Here is a 15,965-nt window from a genome sequence, read left to right on the forward strand (position 1 = left end):
AAATGACGACTCCAACCAACACAATAACTGAAAACCCATCTTCTAACAAACCATGTAAACACATCCCAGACCAGGACTTCAGGAGTCTCTTATTATTTGATTTGTTTAATGTTTCATCCAACTAACCTCTGATTTCCTTTTGTGAGCACTTGGCGTGAGTGCTACTGTTTCTAATTTCTTTATGGATTGTATTTCACAGAATCACAGAATGTTACAGTACAGAAAGAGGCCATTTGGCCCATCGTGTCTGCACCAGCTCTCCGAATGAGCATTATGACTCAGTGCCATTCTCCTGCCTTTTCCCTCATGCCCCTGCACATTTTTTCTATTCAAATAATCACCTAATGCCCTCTTGAAAGCCTCGATTGAAGCTGCCTCCACCACACTTCTGCCATCACAAATCTCTGCCTTCTGGTTCTCGATCCTTTTACGAGCAGGAACAGTTTCTCCCTATCTACTTTATCCAGCCCCCTCATGATTTTGAACACCTCTACCAAATCTCCTCTTAGCCTTCTCCTCTCCAAGAAGATCAGTCCCAGCTTCTCTAATTTATCTTCATAACTGAAGTTCCTCATCCCTGGAACCATTCTCGTAAACCTCTTCTGCACTCTCTCCAATGCGTTCACATCCTTCCTATAGTGTGGCACCCAGAACTGTACACAATACTCCAACTGAGGTCTAACTGTCTTATATAAGCTCATCATAATCTCCCTGCTCTTGTACTCTATGCCCCTATTAATAAAGCCCAGGATATTGTACGCTTTATTAACTGTTCTCTCCACCTGTCCTGCTGCCTTTAGTGACTTATGTACAAATACCAGTACCGACCCCATGGGGAACTCCACCTCAAACCTTCTTCCAACCCGAAAAATATCTGTTAACCACTAATCTCTGTTTCTTATTACTCAGCCAATTTTGATTCCACGTTGCTACTGTCCCTTTATTCCATGAGCTATAACTTTACTCACAAGTCTGTTGTGTGGCACTGTATTGAATGCCTTTTGAAAGTCCATACACATCACATCAACAGCAACTGCATTACCCCCAATTTTTCTCGTATTAAGTTAGGCTCATTAACAGTGTCTCTTACCCACTTCTTCCTGCTGTGTTTCTGTTATCACGTGTGTGGGATCATCCACTTCACGCTGGGCAGGACACTGATCATGAATGTTGCAAGATGGTGTGTGTACTTGTTTCCGCTTTGCTCCATGTGTGGTTGCCCCTGGAAATTGTATCAAAGCGACAGCTCGGCTGAACTTGAGGGAAAGACTCTGTTACAAAATTCGAGCACATATGTTTTGGCCTTAGTTTATCCTGCAAGTTTTTTTGAATGAATGTCTTCGTAACTGTTTGATTTCCTCAATGATTTTTAAACATAAAGCTGTGCGTTTACTGTTACTGTCGCCAGGGATGATTTGATGACCAGGCTGCAGCAGTGACCTGGTGAAGATTCACAGTTTGGTTTCCATTTACTCTTATGCAAATTCATTAATACTGTTAAATGCTTAATCCCACAGGGGTTCCCTGTAATGCAGCTAAACACATGAATTAGAATGTGGTGGACACTAGGAAAGCCTTTAAAGATTTATAAACTGCTGTTTAGAACTTGCATATCAAAAAACTTAAAATGTTGAACCTGACTATGAATAGTTTTATACAAAAAACGCTGAAAATCAAATTAGTATCCATGTACCATGAGATAGTGTGTGTCCTGTTAACTGAGGCCATTTTACAATTACATAATCAATCACCCAAGGAGGGGAACAAGAGCCAGGAAACTATCTTAAAAGCTAAAAGCTACTGCGGATGCTGGAAATCCAAAACAAAATAAAAACAGAATTACCTGGAAAAACTCAGCAAGTCTGGCAGCATCGGTGGAGAAGAAATCAGTCAATGTTTCGAGCCCTCATGGCCCTTCAGCAGAACTGCAGCATAGTTTCAACAAGGGAGAAATATAAATTGGTTTAAGGTGGGTGGGGGGGAAGAGACACATTGAGGGTGTGGTGTGAGCAGATAATCAAAAGATGTCAGAGACAAAAGGGTCAAAGAGGTGTTGAAGGTGGTGGTCTTTGTCTGAGAAAAGTGCTAATTAAGAATGCAAGACAGGATATTCAAAGTACAGCTCTAGTGGGGGTGGGGTGGAAAGACTAAAGGTTTTAGTTTTAGATTTAAAAATAATGGAAATAGGTGGGGAAAGAAGAATCTATATAAATTATTGAAAAAAAAGGCGGGTGGGGGGGGGAAAAGAAACGGGGTGGGGATGGGGGGAGGGGGAGTTTAAGATCTAAAGTTGTTGAATTCAATATTCAGCCCAGAAGGCTGTAAAGTGCCTAGTCGGAAGATGAGGTGCTGTTCCTCCAGTTTGCGTTGGGCTTCACTGGAACAATGCAGCAAGCCAAGGACAGACATGTGGGCAAGAGAACAGGGTGGAGTGTTAAAATGGCAAGCGACAGGGAGGTTTGGGTCTTTCTTGCGGACAGACCGCAGGTGTTCCGCAAAACGGTCGCCCAGTTTGCGTTTGGTGTCTCCAATGTAGAGGAGACCGCATTGGGAGCAAGTTTTAAGTATCTTAAAACTCTAATAACCTAATGTACTGCTCCAATCTGCATGACTATTGTGTGCCTCATATCTCTGCTCACATCTGCTTGGCTGGGTCCTAATGTGTTCTCAGTGCTGATTGAAAGTCATTTGTGCTTCCTGGCCTCAGACTAATTATGGTCTGGCTGTAACTTTTTCACAGTTCAATAACAATTCTGTTCCGCTCGTTTGAAGTGGGATGCTGAGCATCTTCCAGGGCAATGTCGATAGCTGAATGAGAGTGCCCGTGTCTGTGCTGAGAGCGCCAGGGATGGGGGTGGTGTGGAGCGTGTCGGGGACATGGGGTGGTGGGTGAGAGTGCCAGGGGGCCGAGGGTAAGAATGCTGGGGCCGTGCAGGTGAGAGCGTGGCTGCGTTATCAAGCAATATACATTGGGTATGTTTGATCCTGAGTGTTGGAGAATGCTTTCTTATTCAGAGAGCAGTTTCTTTGCATCATTTATGAGGTAAAACCCTGTGACTGTTCCAGCTTTGTGGAAGCATGCTGCTTGTCATTAATCCAGGATTAAGTGGGTCTCGGTATTGTCAGTATTACAATAAAGACATGTCATTTACATTAACTACAGTCAGTGATGAGTCAGCGTGTTGTGGGGAGAGTTATGAATAGCTAAGTCAATCCTTCCTGTCTTTAATTATTTCCAATTGGGTGATACAAAAAGATCAAAAATGGCTTATGATGCAGGCAAGTCAAATGATCTGTGATTGCTGACTGAGAGATGGTCGCTCTCTGGTAACTTGTAAAAGAAGTCAGACAGCAATTTATTAATGGTTTTGTGCCCCAGTGTGGACATGGCTTCTTGACAGACTTTTGTTTTTTTTTTCAAAATAGTTGCAGATATCATTTTTCATTAATCAGGTATAGTGATGATAACACGATTGAATTTTGCATTCAGTTTGAGGGAGAGAAGGGTGAGAAGTATGGGTCTAAGACTAGTGTCTTAAACTTAAATAAAGGCAATTACAAAGGTATGAGGACAGGGTTGGCAAAAGTGAACTAGGAAAATAGTTTAAAAAGTAGGACAGTACAGAAACAGTGGCAGACATTTAAGGAAATATTTCATAACTCTCAGCCAAGGTATATTCCATTGAGAAAGGAAGAACCTAGAAAAAGGATGCATCATCTGTGGCTAACTATGAAAGTTAAAGATAGGATCAAATTGAAAGGAAAAGCAATATTGCAAAGATTAGTGGTATGTCAGAAGATTGGAAAGATTTTAGAAATCAATAAAGCTCGAGTAACAAATATAATAGGGAGGGAGAAATTAGAATACGAGAGAAAGCCAACTAGAAATGTGAGTATTTAAAAAGGAAAAGAGTAACTAAAGCGAGTGTTGCTCACTTAGTGGGTAAGACTGGAGAATTAGCGTTGGGTAACGAGGAAATGGTGGAAGTGTTGAACAGTTATTTTGTGTCTGTCTTGACTGGAGAAGACACAAAAAAACCCAAGAAAACTTGAAGGTTAAGAGGCGATAGGGGGTTTGGGGGGGAGGAACTTCAAACAATCACTATCACTAGGGAAGGGGTACTGGGAAAACTATTAGAACTGAAGGTCGACAGGTCCCATGACCCTGATGGCCTGCATCCGAGGGTCTTAAAAGAAGTGGCTGCATTGGTGGTGATTTTCCAAAGTTCCCTACTTCCTGGAAAGGTCAAAATCGCTAATGTAACAAAGGAGGGAGAGAAAAAGCAGGAAACTATAGGCCAGTTAGTCTAACATCTGTCATAGGGACATTATTAAAAAGCTAATAGCAGGACATGTAGAAAATATAATACAATCAGGCAGAATCAACAAGTGAAAGGGAAATCGAAATCCTGTTTGACTAATTCATTAGAGTACTTTGAGGAAGCAATAAGCAATGTGGATAAAGGGGAATCTGTAGATGTGGTATACTTGGATTTCCAAAAGACATTCGACAAGGTGCCACATCAAAGGTTACTTCCACAAAATAAGAGCTTATTGTATATGGGGTAGCATGGATAGAGGATTGTTTAGCTACCAGGAAGCAGAGAGCTGGGATAAATGGACTATTTTTGGGTTGACAAGCTGATACCAGTGGAGTGCTACAAGTATCAGTGCTGGGGCCTCAACTATTCACAACCTATATCAACGACCTGGATGAAGGGGCTGAGGTATGGTTGCTAAATTTGCTGATCATACAAAGATAGGTAGGAAAGTAAATTGGAAAGGGGACATAGAGTCTATAGAGGGATTGAGACAGGTTAAGTGATTGGGCAAAAATTTGGCAGATGGAGTATCATGTGGGAAGATCTGAACTTGTCCACTTTGGCAGGAAGAATAGAAAAACAGAATATTATTGAAATGGAGAAAGATTGAAGACTCTGTGGTACAGGGCGATCTGGGTACCCTGGATACAGGAATCACAAAGTTAGTGTGCAGGCACGGCAAGGGATTAGGAAGACAAGTGAAATGTAATCGTTTATCGCAAGGGGAATGGAATATAAAAGTAGTGATGTTGCACAGGGTGTTGGTGAGACCACACCTGGAGTATGTGTACAGTTTTGCTCTGCTTACTTAAAATATATAATTATATTAGAAGCAATTCAGAGAAGGCACACTTGACAGATTCCTGGGATGAAGGGCTTGTCTTATGTACCTTTCATTGCCTCAAAATCCCAAAGCACTTTAAGGGAAGAATTACAGACGTGTGTGTAGGTGGAGTTAAAATACAGTCTACCTTGCTCTAATTGAACAAGAGACTGAAGAGCCCACCCCTGTTCCTGTTCCTCTACCCTCACTCTCAGCGGAGAAATGACTTTTCCAATTGCTGCTGCAGGAAGATAGGAGGAGATCAGATCAATGGAGCAGAGAGTCTGAAGAGTTCTGTAGGGAGGTCCTGTTTATGAATCTTGGGAAGGAGGTAGTAGCGTGATGTATGGGTGGGGGCAATGGAGGCAGAAGTCAGCTGTATGGGGTGGGGGCAATGGAGGTAGAAGTGAGCTGTATGGGGTGGGGGCAATGGAGGCAGAAGTGAGCTGTATGGGGTGGGGGCAATGGAGGCAGAAGTGAGCTGTATGGGGTGGGGGCAATGGAGGCAGAAGTGAGCTGTATGGGGTGGGGGCAATGGAGGCAGAAGTCAGCTGTATGGGGTGGGGGCAATGGAGGTAGAAGTGAGCTGTATGGGGTGGGGTCAATGGAGGTAGAAGTGAGCTGTATGGGGTGGGGACAATGGAGGTAGAAGTGAGCTGTATGGGGTGGGGTCAATGGAGGTAGAAGTGAGCTGTATGGGGTGGGGACAATGGAGGCAGAAGTCAGCTGTATGGAGTGGGGGCAATGGAGGTAGAAGTGAGCTGTATGGGGTGGGGACAATGGAGGTAGAAGTGAGCTGTATGGGGTGGGGACAATGGACAATGGAGGTAGAAGTGAGCTGTATGGGGTGGGGACAATGGACAATGGAGGTAGAAGTGAGCTGTATGGGGTGGGGACAATGGAGGTAGAAGTGAGCTGTATGGGGTGGGGACAATGGACAATGGAGGTAGAAGTGAGCTGTATGGAGTGGGGACAATGGAGGTAGAAGTGAGCTGTATGGGGTGGGGACAATGGAGGTAGAAGTGAGCTGTATGGGGTGGGGACAATGGAGGTAGAAGTGAGCTGTATGGGGTGGGGACAATGGAGGTAGAAGTGAGCTGTATGGGGTGGGGACAATGGAGGTAGAAGTGAGCTGTATGTGGTGGGGACAATGGACAATGGAAGAAGATGTGAGCTCTATCGTGTGGGAGACAATGAAGTTGGAGACTGTAAAGGGAAGATCTGAGGGTAAATGAGGTCAGTGATAGACCTGGAAAAATGGTTCAATGTGAACACCGAACTCAGCAAGTCAGGCAGTGTCTGTGGAGAGAGATAAAGAATTTCTGTTTCAGATGGTGACTGTCCCATTCATTCTGCCTGACCTGATGAGTTCTAGCATTTTCTGTTTTTATCTTAGATTTCCAACATATGCAGTATTTTGCTTTGTGGTTGACCTTTTTTAACTGTGTGTGAGGTAGCCAATCTGGTGTGCCAAACCACTACGGAAAAGTCAAACAAGAACAAAGCCGGACGGACTACCTAGATTCAACTCTGGCACCAGAAACTACAAAGCCAAACCCAGCCCTGTCGACCCTGCAAAGTCCTCCTTACTAACACCTGGGCTTGTAATAAAATTGGGAGAGCTGTCTCACAGACTAGTCAAGCAACAGCCTGATATAGTCATCCTCACAAAATCAAACCTTACACGTAATGTCCCAGACACCATCACCATCCCTGGGTATGCCCTGTCCCACCAGCAGGTCAGGCCCAGCAGAGGTGGTGGCACAGTGGTATACAGTCGGGAGGGAGTGGCGCTTTGAGTCCTCAGCATGAAGTCTCATGGCATCAGGTCAAACATGGGCACGGCAACCTCCTGCTTATTACAACCTACCCCTCAACACGCCCATGAATCAGCTGATGAATCAGCACTCCTCAACGTTGAACACCACTTGAAGGGAGCACCGAGGGTGGATAGAGCACAGAATGTACTCTGGGTGGGGGACTTCAATGTCCATCACCAAGAACAGCTCAGTAGCACCATTGCTGACCGAACTGATCAAGTTCTGAAGGACATATCTTCCAGGGAGGGAACCAACGAAGGAAAAACCTACTAGACCGTGTCCTCACCAATCTATCTGCTGCAGATGCATGTGTCCGTGACATTACAGGTGGGAGTGACCACCTTGTGAATATGAGGTACAATCTTCAAACTGTGCACACCCACCATCTTGTTGTGTGGCACTACCAACGTACTAAATGGGATAGATTCAGAACCGATCTAGCAACTCAAAACTGGGCATCCATGAGGCGCTGTTGACCTTCAGCAGAATTGTATTCAACCACAATCTGTAACCTCATGGCCCAGCATATTCTACCCATCAAGCTGGGAGATCAACACTGGTTCAATGAAGAGTGCAGCAGGGCATGCCAGGAGCAGCACCCGGCAAACCTAAAAATGAGGTGCCAACCTGGCGAAGCTACAATACAAGACTACTTGCATGCAAGAGAGTGGAAGCAGCATGTGATAGACAGAGCTAAGCAACCCCACAACCAATGGATCAGATCTAAGCTCTGTGGTCCTGTCACATCCAGTCGTGAATGGTGGCGGACAATTAAACAACTCACTGGAGGAGGAGGCTTCACAAAATCAATGAGAGAGGAACATGGCACATCAGTGCAAAAGAAAAGGCTGAAGCATTTGCAAGAATCTTCAGCCAGAAGTGCCAAGTGGATGATCCATCTTGACCTCCTCCAGAAGTCCCCAGCATCACAGCTGGGAACCTCAGGAGGCCTTCAGTCAACTTGGTGGGGTGGGCAGATAGGTGGCAGATGAAGTTCAATGTGCAAAAATGTGAGGTGATGCATTTTGGTAGGAAGAACATGGACAGACAGTGTAAAATAAGGGGTGAAATTTTGAAGGGGGTGCAGGAGCAGAAAGTCCCGGGTGTATATGTGCATAGATCATTGAAGGTGGCAGGACAGGTGGAGAGAGCAGTTAATAAAGCATATACTATCCCGGGCTTTATTAATAGGGGCATACAATACAAGAGCAGGGAGGTTATGCTGAATTTATATAAGACACTGGTTAGACCTCATCTGGAGTATTTTGTACAGTTTTGGGCACCACATTATAGGAAGGATGTGAACACATTGGAGAGAGTGCAGAAGAAGTTTACAAGAACGATTCCAGGGATGAGAAACTTCAGCTATGAGGATAGATTGGAGAGGCTGGGACTGTTCTCCTTGGAGAGAAGAAGGCTGAGAGCAGATTTGATGGAGATGTTCAAAATCATGAGGGGGCTGGGCAGAGTAAATAGGGAGAAGCTGTTCCCACTCATAAAAGGATCAAGAATGTTCCTTCAAGGGCACAGATTTAAAGCGATTTGCCAAAGAAGCAAATGTGACGTGAGAAAAAACTTCTTCACACAGCGAGTGGTTTGAGTCTGGAATGCACTGCCTGGAAGTGTGGTGGAGGCAGGTTCAATCGAGGCATTCAAGAGGGCATTAGATGATTATTTGAACAGAAACAATGTGCAGGGGGACGTGGGAAAAGGCAGGGCAATGGCACTAGGTCATAAAGCTCATTTGGAGAGTCGGTGCAGTCCTGTACCACTAAAATTCTGTGATTCAATTCAATTCATTGCATGCGATTCCAAGAAATAGCTGAAGATGCTGGATACTGCAAAGGCTATGGGCCCTGACAATCTGTAAATAGTACTGAAGACTTGTGTTCCAGAACTAGCCACATCCCTAGCCAAGCTGTTCCTGGACAGCTACAACACCAGCATCTACCCGGATCCTTACAAGGCTCCTTAGACAGCACCTTCCAAGCCCACGACTGCTACCGTCTAGAAGGATAAGGGCAACAACTACATGGGAACGCCACCACCTGCATGTTGCTCTCCAAGCCACACACCATCCTGACTTGGAAGTATATCGCCGTTCCTTCACTGTTGCTGGGTCTAAATCCTGGAACTCCCTCCCTAACAGCACTGTGGGTGTACCTACACCACAGGGACTGCAGCGGTTCAAGAAGGCAGCTCACCACCAACTTCTCAAGGGCAATTAGGGATGGGCAATAAATGCTGGCCAAGTCAGCAATGAACACATCCTGTAAATAAATAATAAAAATGTGGAAAATTGCCTAGGTGACGAAAGGCAGGACAAATCCAATCTGGCCAATCACCTTCTCTCGATCATCAGCAAAGTGAAGAAAGGTGTTATCAATAGTGCTGTTATGTGGCACTTACACAATAACCTGCTCACTGACACTCAGTTAGGGTTTCGCCAGTGCCACTCGCTTCCCGATCTCCTTACAGGCTGGGTCCAAACATGGACAAAAGAACTGAACTCAAGAGCAATAGAGAATGACTGGCCTTGACATGAAGGCAGCATTTGACCAAGTTTGACACCAAGGAGCCCTAGTAAAACTGGAGTCAATGGGAGTCAGGGGGAAAACTCCCCGCGGGTTGGGGTCATACCTAGCACAAGGGAAGATGGTTGTGGTTGTTGAAGGCCGATCACCTCAGTTCCAGGGCATCACTGCAGGTATCCTCTGGGTGGTGTCCTAGGCACAACCATCTCCAGACGCTTCATCAGTTCTATATTTTTAAATATATTTTTTGCACCGAGGGCTCCCCAGGGACAGGGGGATGAAGCTTCCAGAACAGTGATTGGTCATGTGGGAGCAGTCCAGTTCAGCATAGCTACATCAGTGTAGCTCAGGGTGTCAAGCTCATTGGTCATCACACCTTCTCAAGGGCAATTAGGGATGTCAACAAATGTTGGCCTTGCCAACAACACTCGCATCCCAAGAATGAAAAAAATAACAGTGGTTTGATGTTCGGTGACGGAGTCATGGTCAGGGAGAGGGAGGAGGAAGAGCCAGAGAGTTGAGATGTGGCCTTTGCAAAGGGTCAGTTCACTAGACAGCAGCAGCACTATTCTTATCAGCAGCTTTGATGACAATGTTGGGGTTGGATCTGAGTGAACGAGTGTTGTAAGTTGATTGGGAGTCAGGTTCAGTGAGGCGAGAAGAGAAATTGGGATAGCCAGTGTCACACCAGCAGTTCTCAGTGAAAAGAAAGATCTCGGAAGGGTAATAGGCCAGAGGGAGACACCCAGCTGGAGGCAGAATAACTTTTAAGTTCCTCGTTCAGAAATCCTAAACCCAAGTTTTATTCTTTTTGTGATGTGTGATTTTTTTTGGGGGGGGCTTTGTGTGAGCTGCAGAGGATGAGGGCAGAGGACTTTGAGGGATGGGTTAGTCACAGAGGTAATCGAGTTGTTTACTGTTCAATTGTAGTTTAACTCAGTTGTACAAAGTGTAATACTCGTATTTGCAAACTATCATTTGAATGGCTTGAAGATGCTGTCACATGAAAGGTCAGAGTTCAGGAAGTGGTTTTAGACTGTCAATTCAATTAGGCATTTCTCACACTGAGCTAGTCAGTGAAAGTTGTTGCAGTGTTTGACCAGCACAAGAGAGAGTGAGAGCTCCAGCTAACGTGGCGGATAACATGCAGTGAAACATAAAGGAATTAAAGCATTTTCCTCTTGGCATATATGTGGGCAGTTTATTGGTTGTGTGAAGGTGGCAGAGTCCAGAGATGAGACTCTAACAGAACCATAGCATTACCACCGTATGGGAACTAGGCTCGCAGCTTCCACCTCTACTGGCTTGTGACAAGGACCCCAGAAAATCTTGAGAGCCCACAAGATTAGTGTGTCAAACACCACCTAAATCTCATGCACAGCAATCACTCAGCTCAGCTGTTACCATCGCTCAGGATCAAAGTACAGCCTCGTTCTTTATCTTTCTTCTACAAAACTGTAGTTTCTGTGATAATTCATTCTGACTTTGGCTTAAACCTGTTGTATGGGCACCTTCTCCCTCCTCTGCTGCATGTCAGTGGGTATAATGTAAACTGTCTGTCTCCAGAGATCAAAATTAGCCCAACTTGTCAGACATTGCCCAATGGCCATGAAGGCTTCCATTCATTGACAGAGGAACTGCATGAATCCACTTAACTTTCACTTGTTTGAAATGAAGTTTGAAGTCAAGGATTGAACTCCCATCATTGGGAGGTTGGTGACAGTCAGAAAACCAAAGGCAACGAATGGGTGGCCCAGCAAAGCTTGCCGATGGGGAAACCTTGAACAAAAATGTGTTAGCAGTTCACCCAGCTGTGAATGTACCTGTTCAGGTACACTCTCCCTTGCTGACTGAGCTGTGAAGTGTGGTAGTTTGGGAGCAGTGGAGGGACCTTCCCCGAGAGAGTACAAAGCTGCACTTTCCATCTTTCTGGAGGTCACTCAATCTTGGTCCAACTATTGTTCCTGCAGCCAGAAGTGGTGGCCAATAGAAAGGAAGATGACAAGATAATGTGTTTTCCTCCTATCGAGCAGCCTACCTGAAAGTAACAAACATAACCCCTCTGTTCAAGAAGGGGAGGGAGGCAGAAAACAGGAAACTATAGGCCAGTTAGCTTGATGTCTGCCGTGGGGAAGTTATTAGAATCGATCATTAAGGAGGTTATGGCTGGGCGCTTGGAAGAGCTCAAGGCAATTGGGAAGAGTCAGCATGGTTTTGTGAAAGAAAATCATGTTTAACCAATTTATTGGAGTTTTTTGAAGGTGTAACATGAGCGGTGGATAAAGGGGAGCCTGTAGACGTGCTGTACTTGGATTTCCAAAAGGCATTTGATAAGGTGCCACATCAAAGGTTATTACAGAAAATAAAAGCGCATGGTGTAGTAGGTAATATATTAGCATGGATAGAAGATTGGTAGGCTGGCAGAAAACAGAGAGTATGCATAAATGGGCCTTTTTCTGATTGGCTGGATATGACGACTGGCGTCCCACAGGGGTCTGTACTGGGGCCTCAACGTTTTACGATTTACATCAATGAGTTGGCTGAGGGGAGTGAAAACATGGTAGCTAAATTTGTAGATGACACAAAGATAGGTGGGAAAGTATGCTGTAGAGAGGACATGAGGTTGCAGATGGATATAGATAGGTTGAGTGAGTGGGCAAAGATCTGGCAGATGGAGTTTAATGTGGGAAAATGTGAAGTTGTTCACTTTGGCAGGAAGAATAAAAAAGCAGAGTATTACTGAAATGGAGAATGGCTGCATAATTCTGAGGTGCAGAGGGATCTAGGTGTTCCAGTACGAGTCTCAAAATGTTAGTATGCAGGTACAGCAAGAAATTAAGGATGCTAATGGAATGCTATCCTTTATTACGAGAGGGATTGAACATAAAAGTAAGGATGTTATGTTTCAGTTATACAGGGCATTGGTGAGACTGCGTCTCGAATACTGTGTGCAGTTTTGGTCTCCTTATTGGAGGTGGTTCAAAGGAGGTTTACTAGATTGATACCTGGAATGAGTGAGTGGGTTGTCTTATGAGAAAAGGTTAGCCAGACTGGGCTTGTTTCCACTGGAGTTTAGAAGAGTGAGGGGTGATTTGATTGAAGTATACAAGATCCTGAACGGCCTGGACAAGATGGATGTTGAAAGGATGTTTCCTCTTGTGATGAGTCCAGAACTAGGGAGCACTGTTTTAAAATTAGGGGTTGCCTTTTAGGACAGAGATGAGGAGAAATTTTTCTCTCAGAGGGTTGTGCGACTTTGGAACTCTCTGCCTCAGAAGGTGGTGGAGGTGGGGTCATTGAATATTTTTAGGGCAGAGATAGATAGATTCTTGTTAGGCAAGGGAATCAAAGGTTATCGGGGTTAGATGGGAATGTGGAACTCAAAACACAAGAATATCAGCCATGATCTTATTGAATGGCGGAGCAGGCTCGAGGGGCCGAATGGTCTACTCCTGTTCCTATTTCTTATGTTTTTATGTTCTTAACCCTAATCAAACCCTTCAGTTAAAGTGTGTTGATCTCACTGATGAAGGTGAACCCAACATCTGGGGTAGCCAGGGCTCAGAAATCTCAATGTACCTTTCCATTTATTTCACAACCCTGTTCTCTGATGGACTATGCTACCAGTTAAATTTATGAATCTGGAATGTTTGGATCAAGTCAGTTGGATAGCCTTGGATTAAAATGACCTATTCAGCAGGATTCAGCCTCTGATCACTGTTAATTTTGATCTGGATTCTGGTTGTTGGGATCAGTGGAGACTGTAGGTATACTCTCTCTTTCACATCCATGCGAAGTGGTTTTGCCTGAGGCTCTATACCGTGTTCTGGTTGCACAAAGAGAAGTAACTCCATCTTTAAGTTTGAGTTGTTTTTGTGACCTGAAGGTTTACCAGGATGAGAAATGTATTGGACTTTTGTTGTGCTCGGAGTTCTGACTTCCCAGGATCAGTGAAGAGGTACCGAGCTTTGCAAAGCTGCAAGATCCCAGAGCTGATCCCCAGCCTGTGCTAGACCGATCAATGTCTGCTACAGGGACAGTGTCAGATTCCCTGGACTGAGGGATTGAGGGGAGGAGCAATTAATGGTTTCTGTTCCTGGTCACTGTCCCGAGTGGGTATGTGAATATCAGAGATTGTCTCTGGACATCCTGGCCTGGTCACCACTTTTTAGGGAGGATGTGAGGTTGCAGAGGAAATTTACCAGAATGGTTCCAGCGATGAGGGATCTGAGCTACAAGGTTAGGTTGGTGATGCTGGGGTGGTTCTCCCTGGGGTACTGAGGGGAGATTTGATCACAGTGTACAAGGTTATGACAGGTTTGCATAATGTAGAACAAGGAAAAACTCTTCCCATTAGCTGGTGGTAATCGAATAGGGGACACAGATTTAATGTTTTGGGGAGGATATAGAGGGGGGAATGTGAGGAAGAACCTTTTTACTCAGCGAGTGGTAATGACCTGGAACTCGCTGCCCATGAGGGGTGGGTGGAAGCAATTAACGATTTCAGAAGGAAATTGGATGGGTATTTGAAGGAGATAAATTTGCAGGACTACGGGGATCTAGTGGGGAATCGCAAGTGAGTGGATAGCTCTACAGGGAGCCAGCATGGACTCAATGGGCCGAATGGCCTATTTCTGTACTGTAATGACTCTGATTTACTATGTCTGTATGTGATGGCTTCCCCTCACGTGAGAAGGTGAGTACATTCTGCAGTAAGTGTTACTCCTAGTTGGAGATTGTGTGGACCCAGTGTAATGCTAGTGTTATGATCCTGTTAGGGATTGTTAATGTTTGAAGAGCAATCCAAACACCCTGTAATTAACTGACAGAACTACTCCACAAGATTTAAAATTTTTATCCAAAAACAAACAAGACCTCATGACTATGGACTCTTCGGCTCCTCGTCCTGGCTTTGGACATACGTAGACTGGTGTCCCCAGTCTGCTCCTGCAGCTTCTACACCGCTCTTTTACAAGCTAACTATACAAGCGGACTGCTTCCTGCTACAAGGCTCTGTGAGGACCACTGTTTATTTCTTCCACCAATTTCAAACTAGGCAATCTTCCAGCTTTTTTCCCCCAAACTAAACTTGGAGCCCTTACCCACATTCCACACAGTGGTTAGTATTTTCACTGCTTAAATGCAGGTCTGACTAACATTCATTTCCGTTGGTTCTCCCAACTCAATGAGTTGTAGCTTACACAAGACTAAATCTGCAACTGCCTCTGTCTGTTCCCAAACTGAGTTGCATGTTTCTATTAGCAAACACCTGGGTAAATTAAACAAAATAACCTTCTGACCAAGGCTCCCCACTGAATCTCTATCTCTATGGCATTGTGGCATGCTTTGGGATGGTTGAAACAGAAATGAAAGCAAATTACTTTCAACACAACGCTTTGATTCTGTAACCTATATAAGTAATTTATAGTGCTGATGGAGCTTTATGACCCTTTCTTTAGACTCCCTGACTCCATTGCAAGCTTAGAGATGGACCATTCATTGTTCAAATTTCTTCACTATCAACTCTGACCTTGTAAGATAAACATAGGTTAACTTTTAACTATAATTAACTCCAAGTTTGTTTGAATTGCATTTACTTCAGGGTTGCTTATTAATTTCTCATTCAGATGCCCCCATTTATATACAGTTAAAACCTTAAGTCCTAAAACTGCAAGTTATATTCTAAAAACACATAAATTGCAAACTAGATATTCATGACACCGGAGAGATTTCCCTGAGCTGGGCATGACTGAACATTGTTACATTGTTTTGTGTGTGTTGCTAAGAGATTGAGACTGGGCTGTAAATGAGCCAGGGTCCTTGGATGGGTCATTGGTTGTCCAGTGCCATTATCCTTACCTTTGAATAATGCGACCTTGTGCTAATGTGGAAGGTACCTCACATGCCCTCTTGTGGCAGTGTATTGTATTTCACGTCTTAGCCAGCATCTCCCAGGGAATAACGCTGTTTATCAATCACTCGGCAGGCTGCGCACACCCACGATGCAATTACAGAGGCAGCTCAGCTCATGAAGGAAGCAGTGGATGATATCATGGTCACTCTGAATGAAGCTGCCAGTGATATAGGGATGGTGGGAGGTATGGTCGATGCCATCGCTGATGCAATGAACAGAGTAAGTCCTTTTCATGTGGTTTCCTGCACAAATTGCTCCTCTTATTCACAATTTTCAGTTACCAACCTTTAACAACAATAAGTTGCATTTACATAGCACCTTTAATGTAATAAAATGCCCAAGCTGCTCCTCAGGAGCATCATCAGACAAAATGTGTCCACTGAGCCACATTTGGAGATCGTCGGAGAGATGACCAAGAAACATGGTCAAAGAGATAAGGAGAGTTTTAAAGGAGAGAGAGTTTGAGGGAAAAGGGGTTTAGGGAGGCAATTCCAGAGCTTAGGTCCTGGGCAGCTGAAGAACAATTAAAATTGGGGATGCTCAAGAGGTCAG

The 15,965-nt window shown here is 44.6% G+C and overlaps 1 protein-coding gene across 5 annotated transcripts in view; it reads left to right on the plus strand.

Annotated features, from left to right (window-relative positions):
• The window catches only part of LOC144670145 (talin-2), a 345,177-nt gene that overhangs the window by 269,880 nt on the left and 59,332 nt on the right, over positions 1 to 15,965 (plus strand). For all 5 annotated transcript variants that reach the window (XR_013573826.1, XM_078532616.1, XM_078532619.1 and 2 more), the window contains one exon: positions 15,486 to 15,632. Coding sequence is in view for 4 of the 5 variants with exons in the window: in XM_078532616.1 (XP_078388742.1) it covers positions 15,486 to 15,632 (147 nt within the window). In the remaining variant the exon portion in view is untranslated. The remainder of the gene's footprint in view (positions 1 to 15,485; positions 15,633 to 15,965) is intronic.

The sequence above is a fragment of the Cetorhinus maximus genome, chromosome 30 (genome assembly GCF_964194155.1).
Source record: "Cetorhinus maximus chromosome 30, sCetMax3.hap1.1, whole genome shotgun sequence".
In the NCBI taxonomy this organism is placed as follows: Eukaryota; Metazoa; Chordata; class Chondrichthyes; order Lamniformes; family Cetorhinidae; genus Cetorhinus; species Cetorhinus maximus.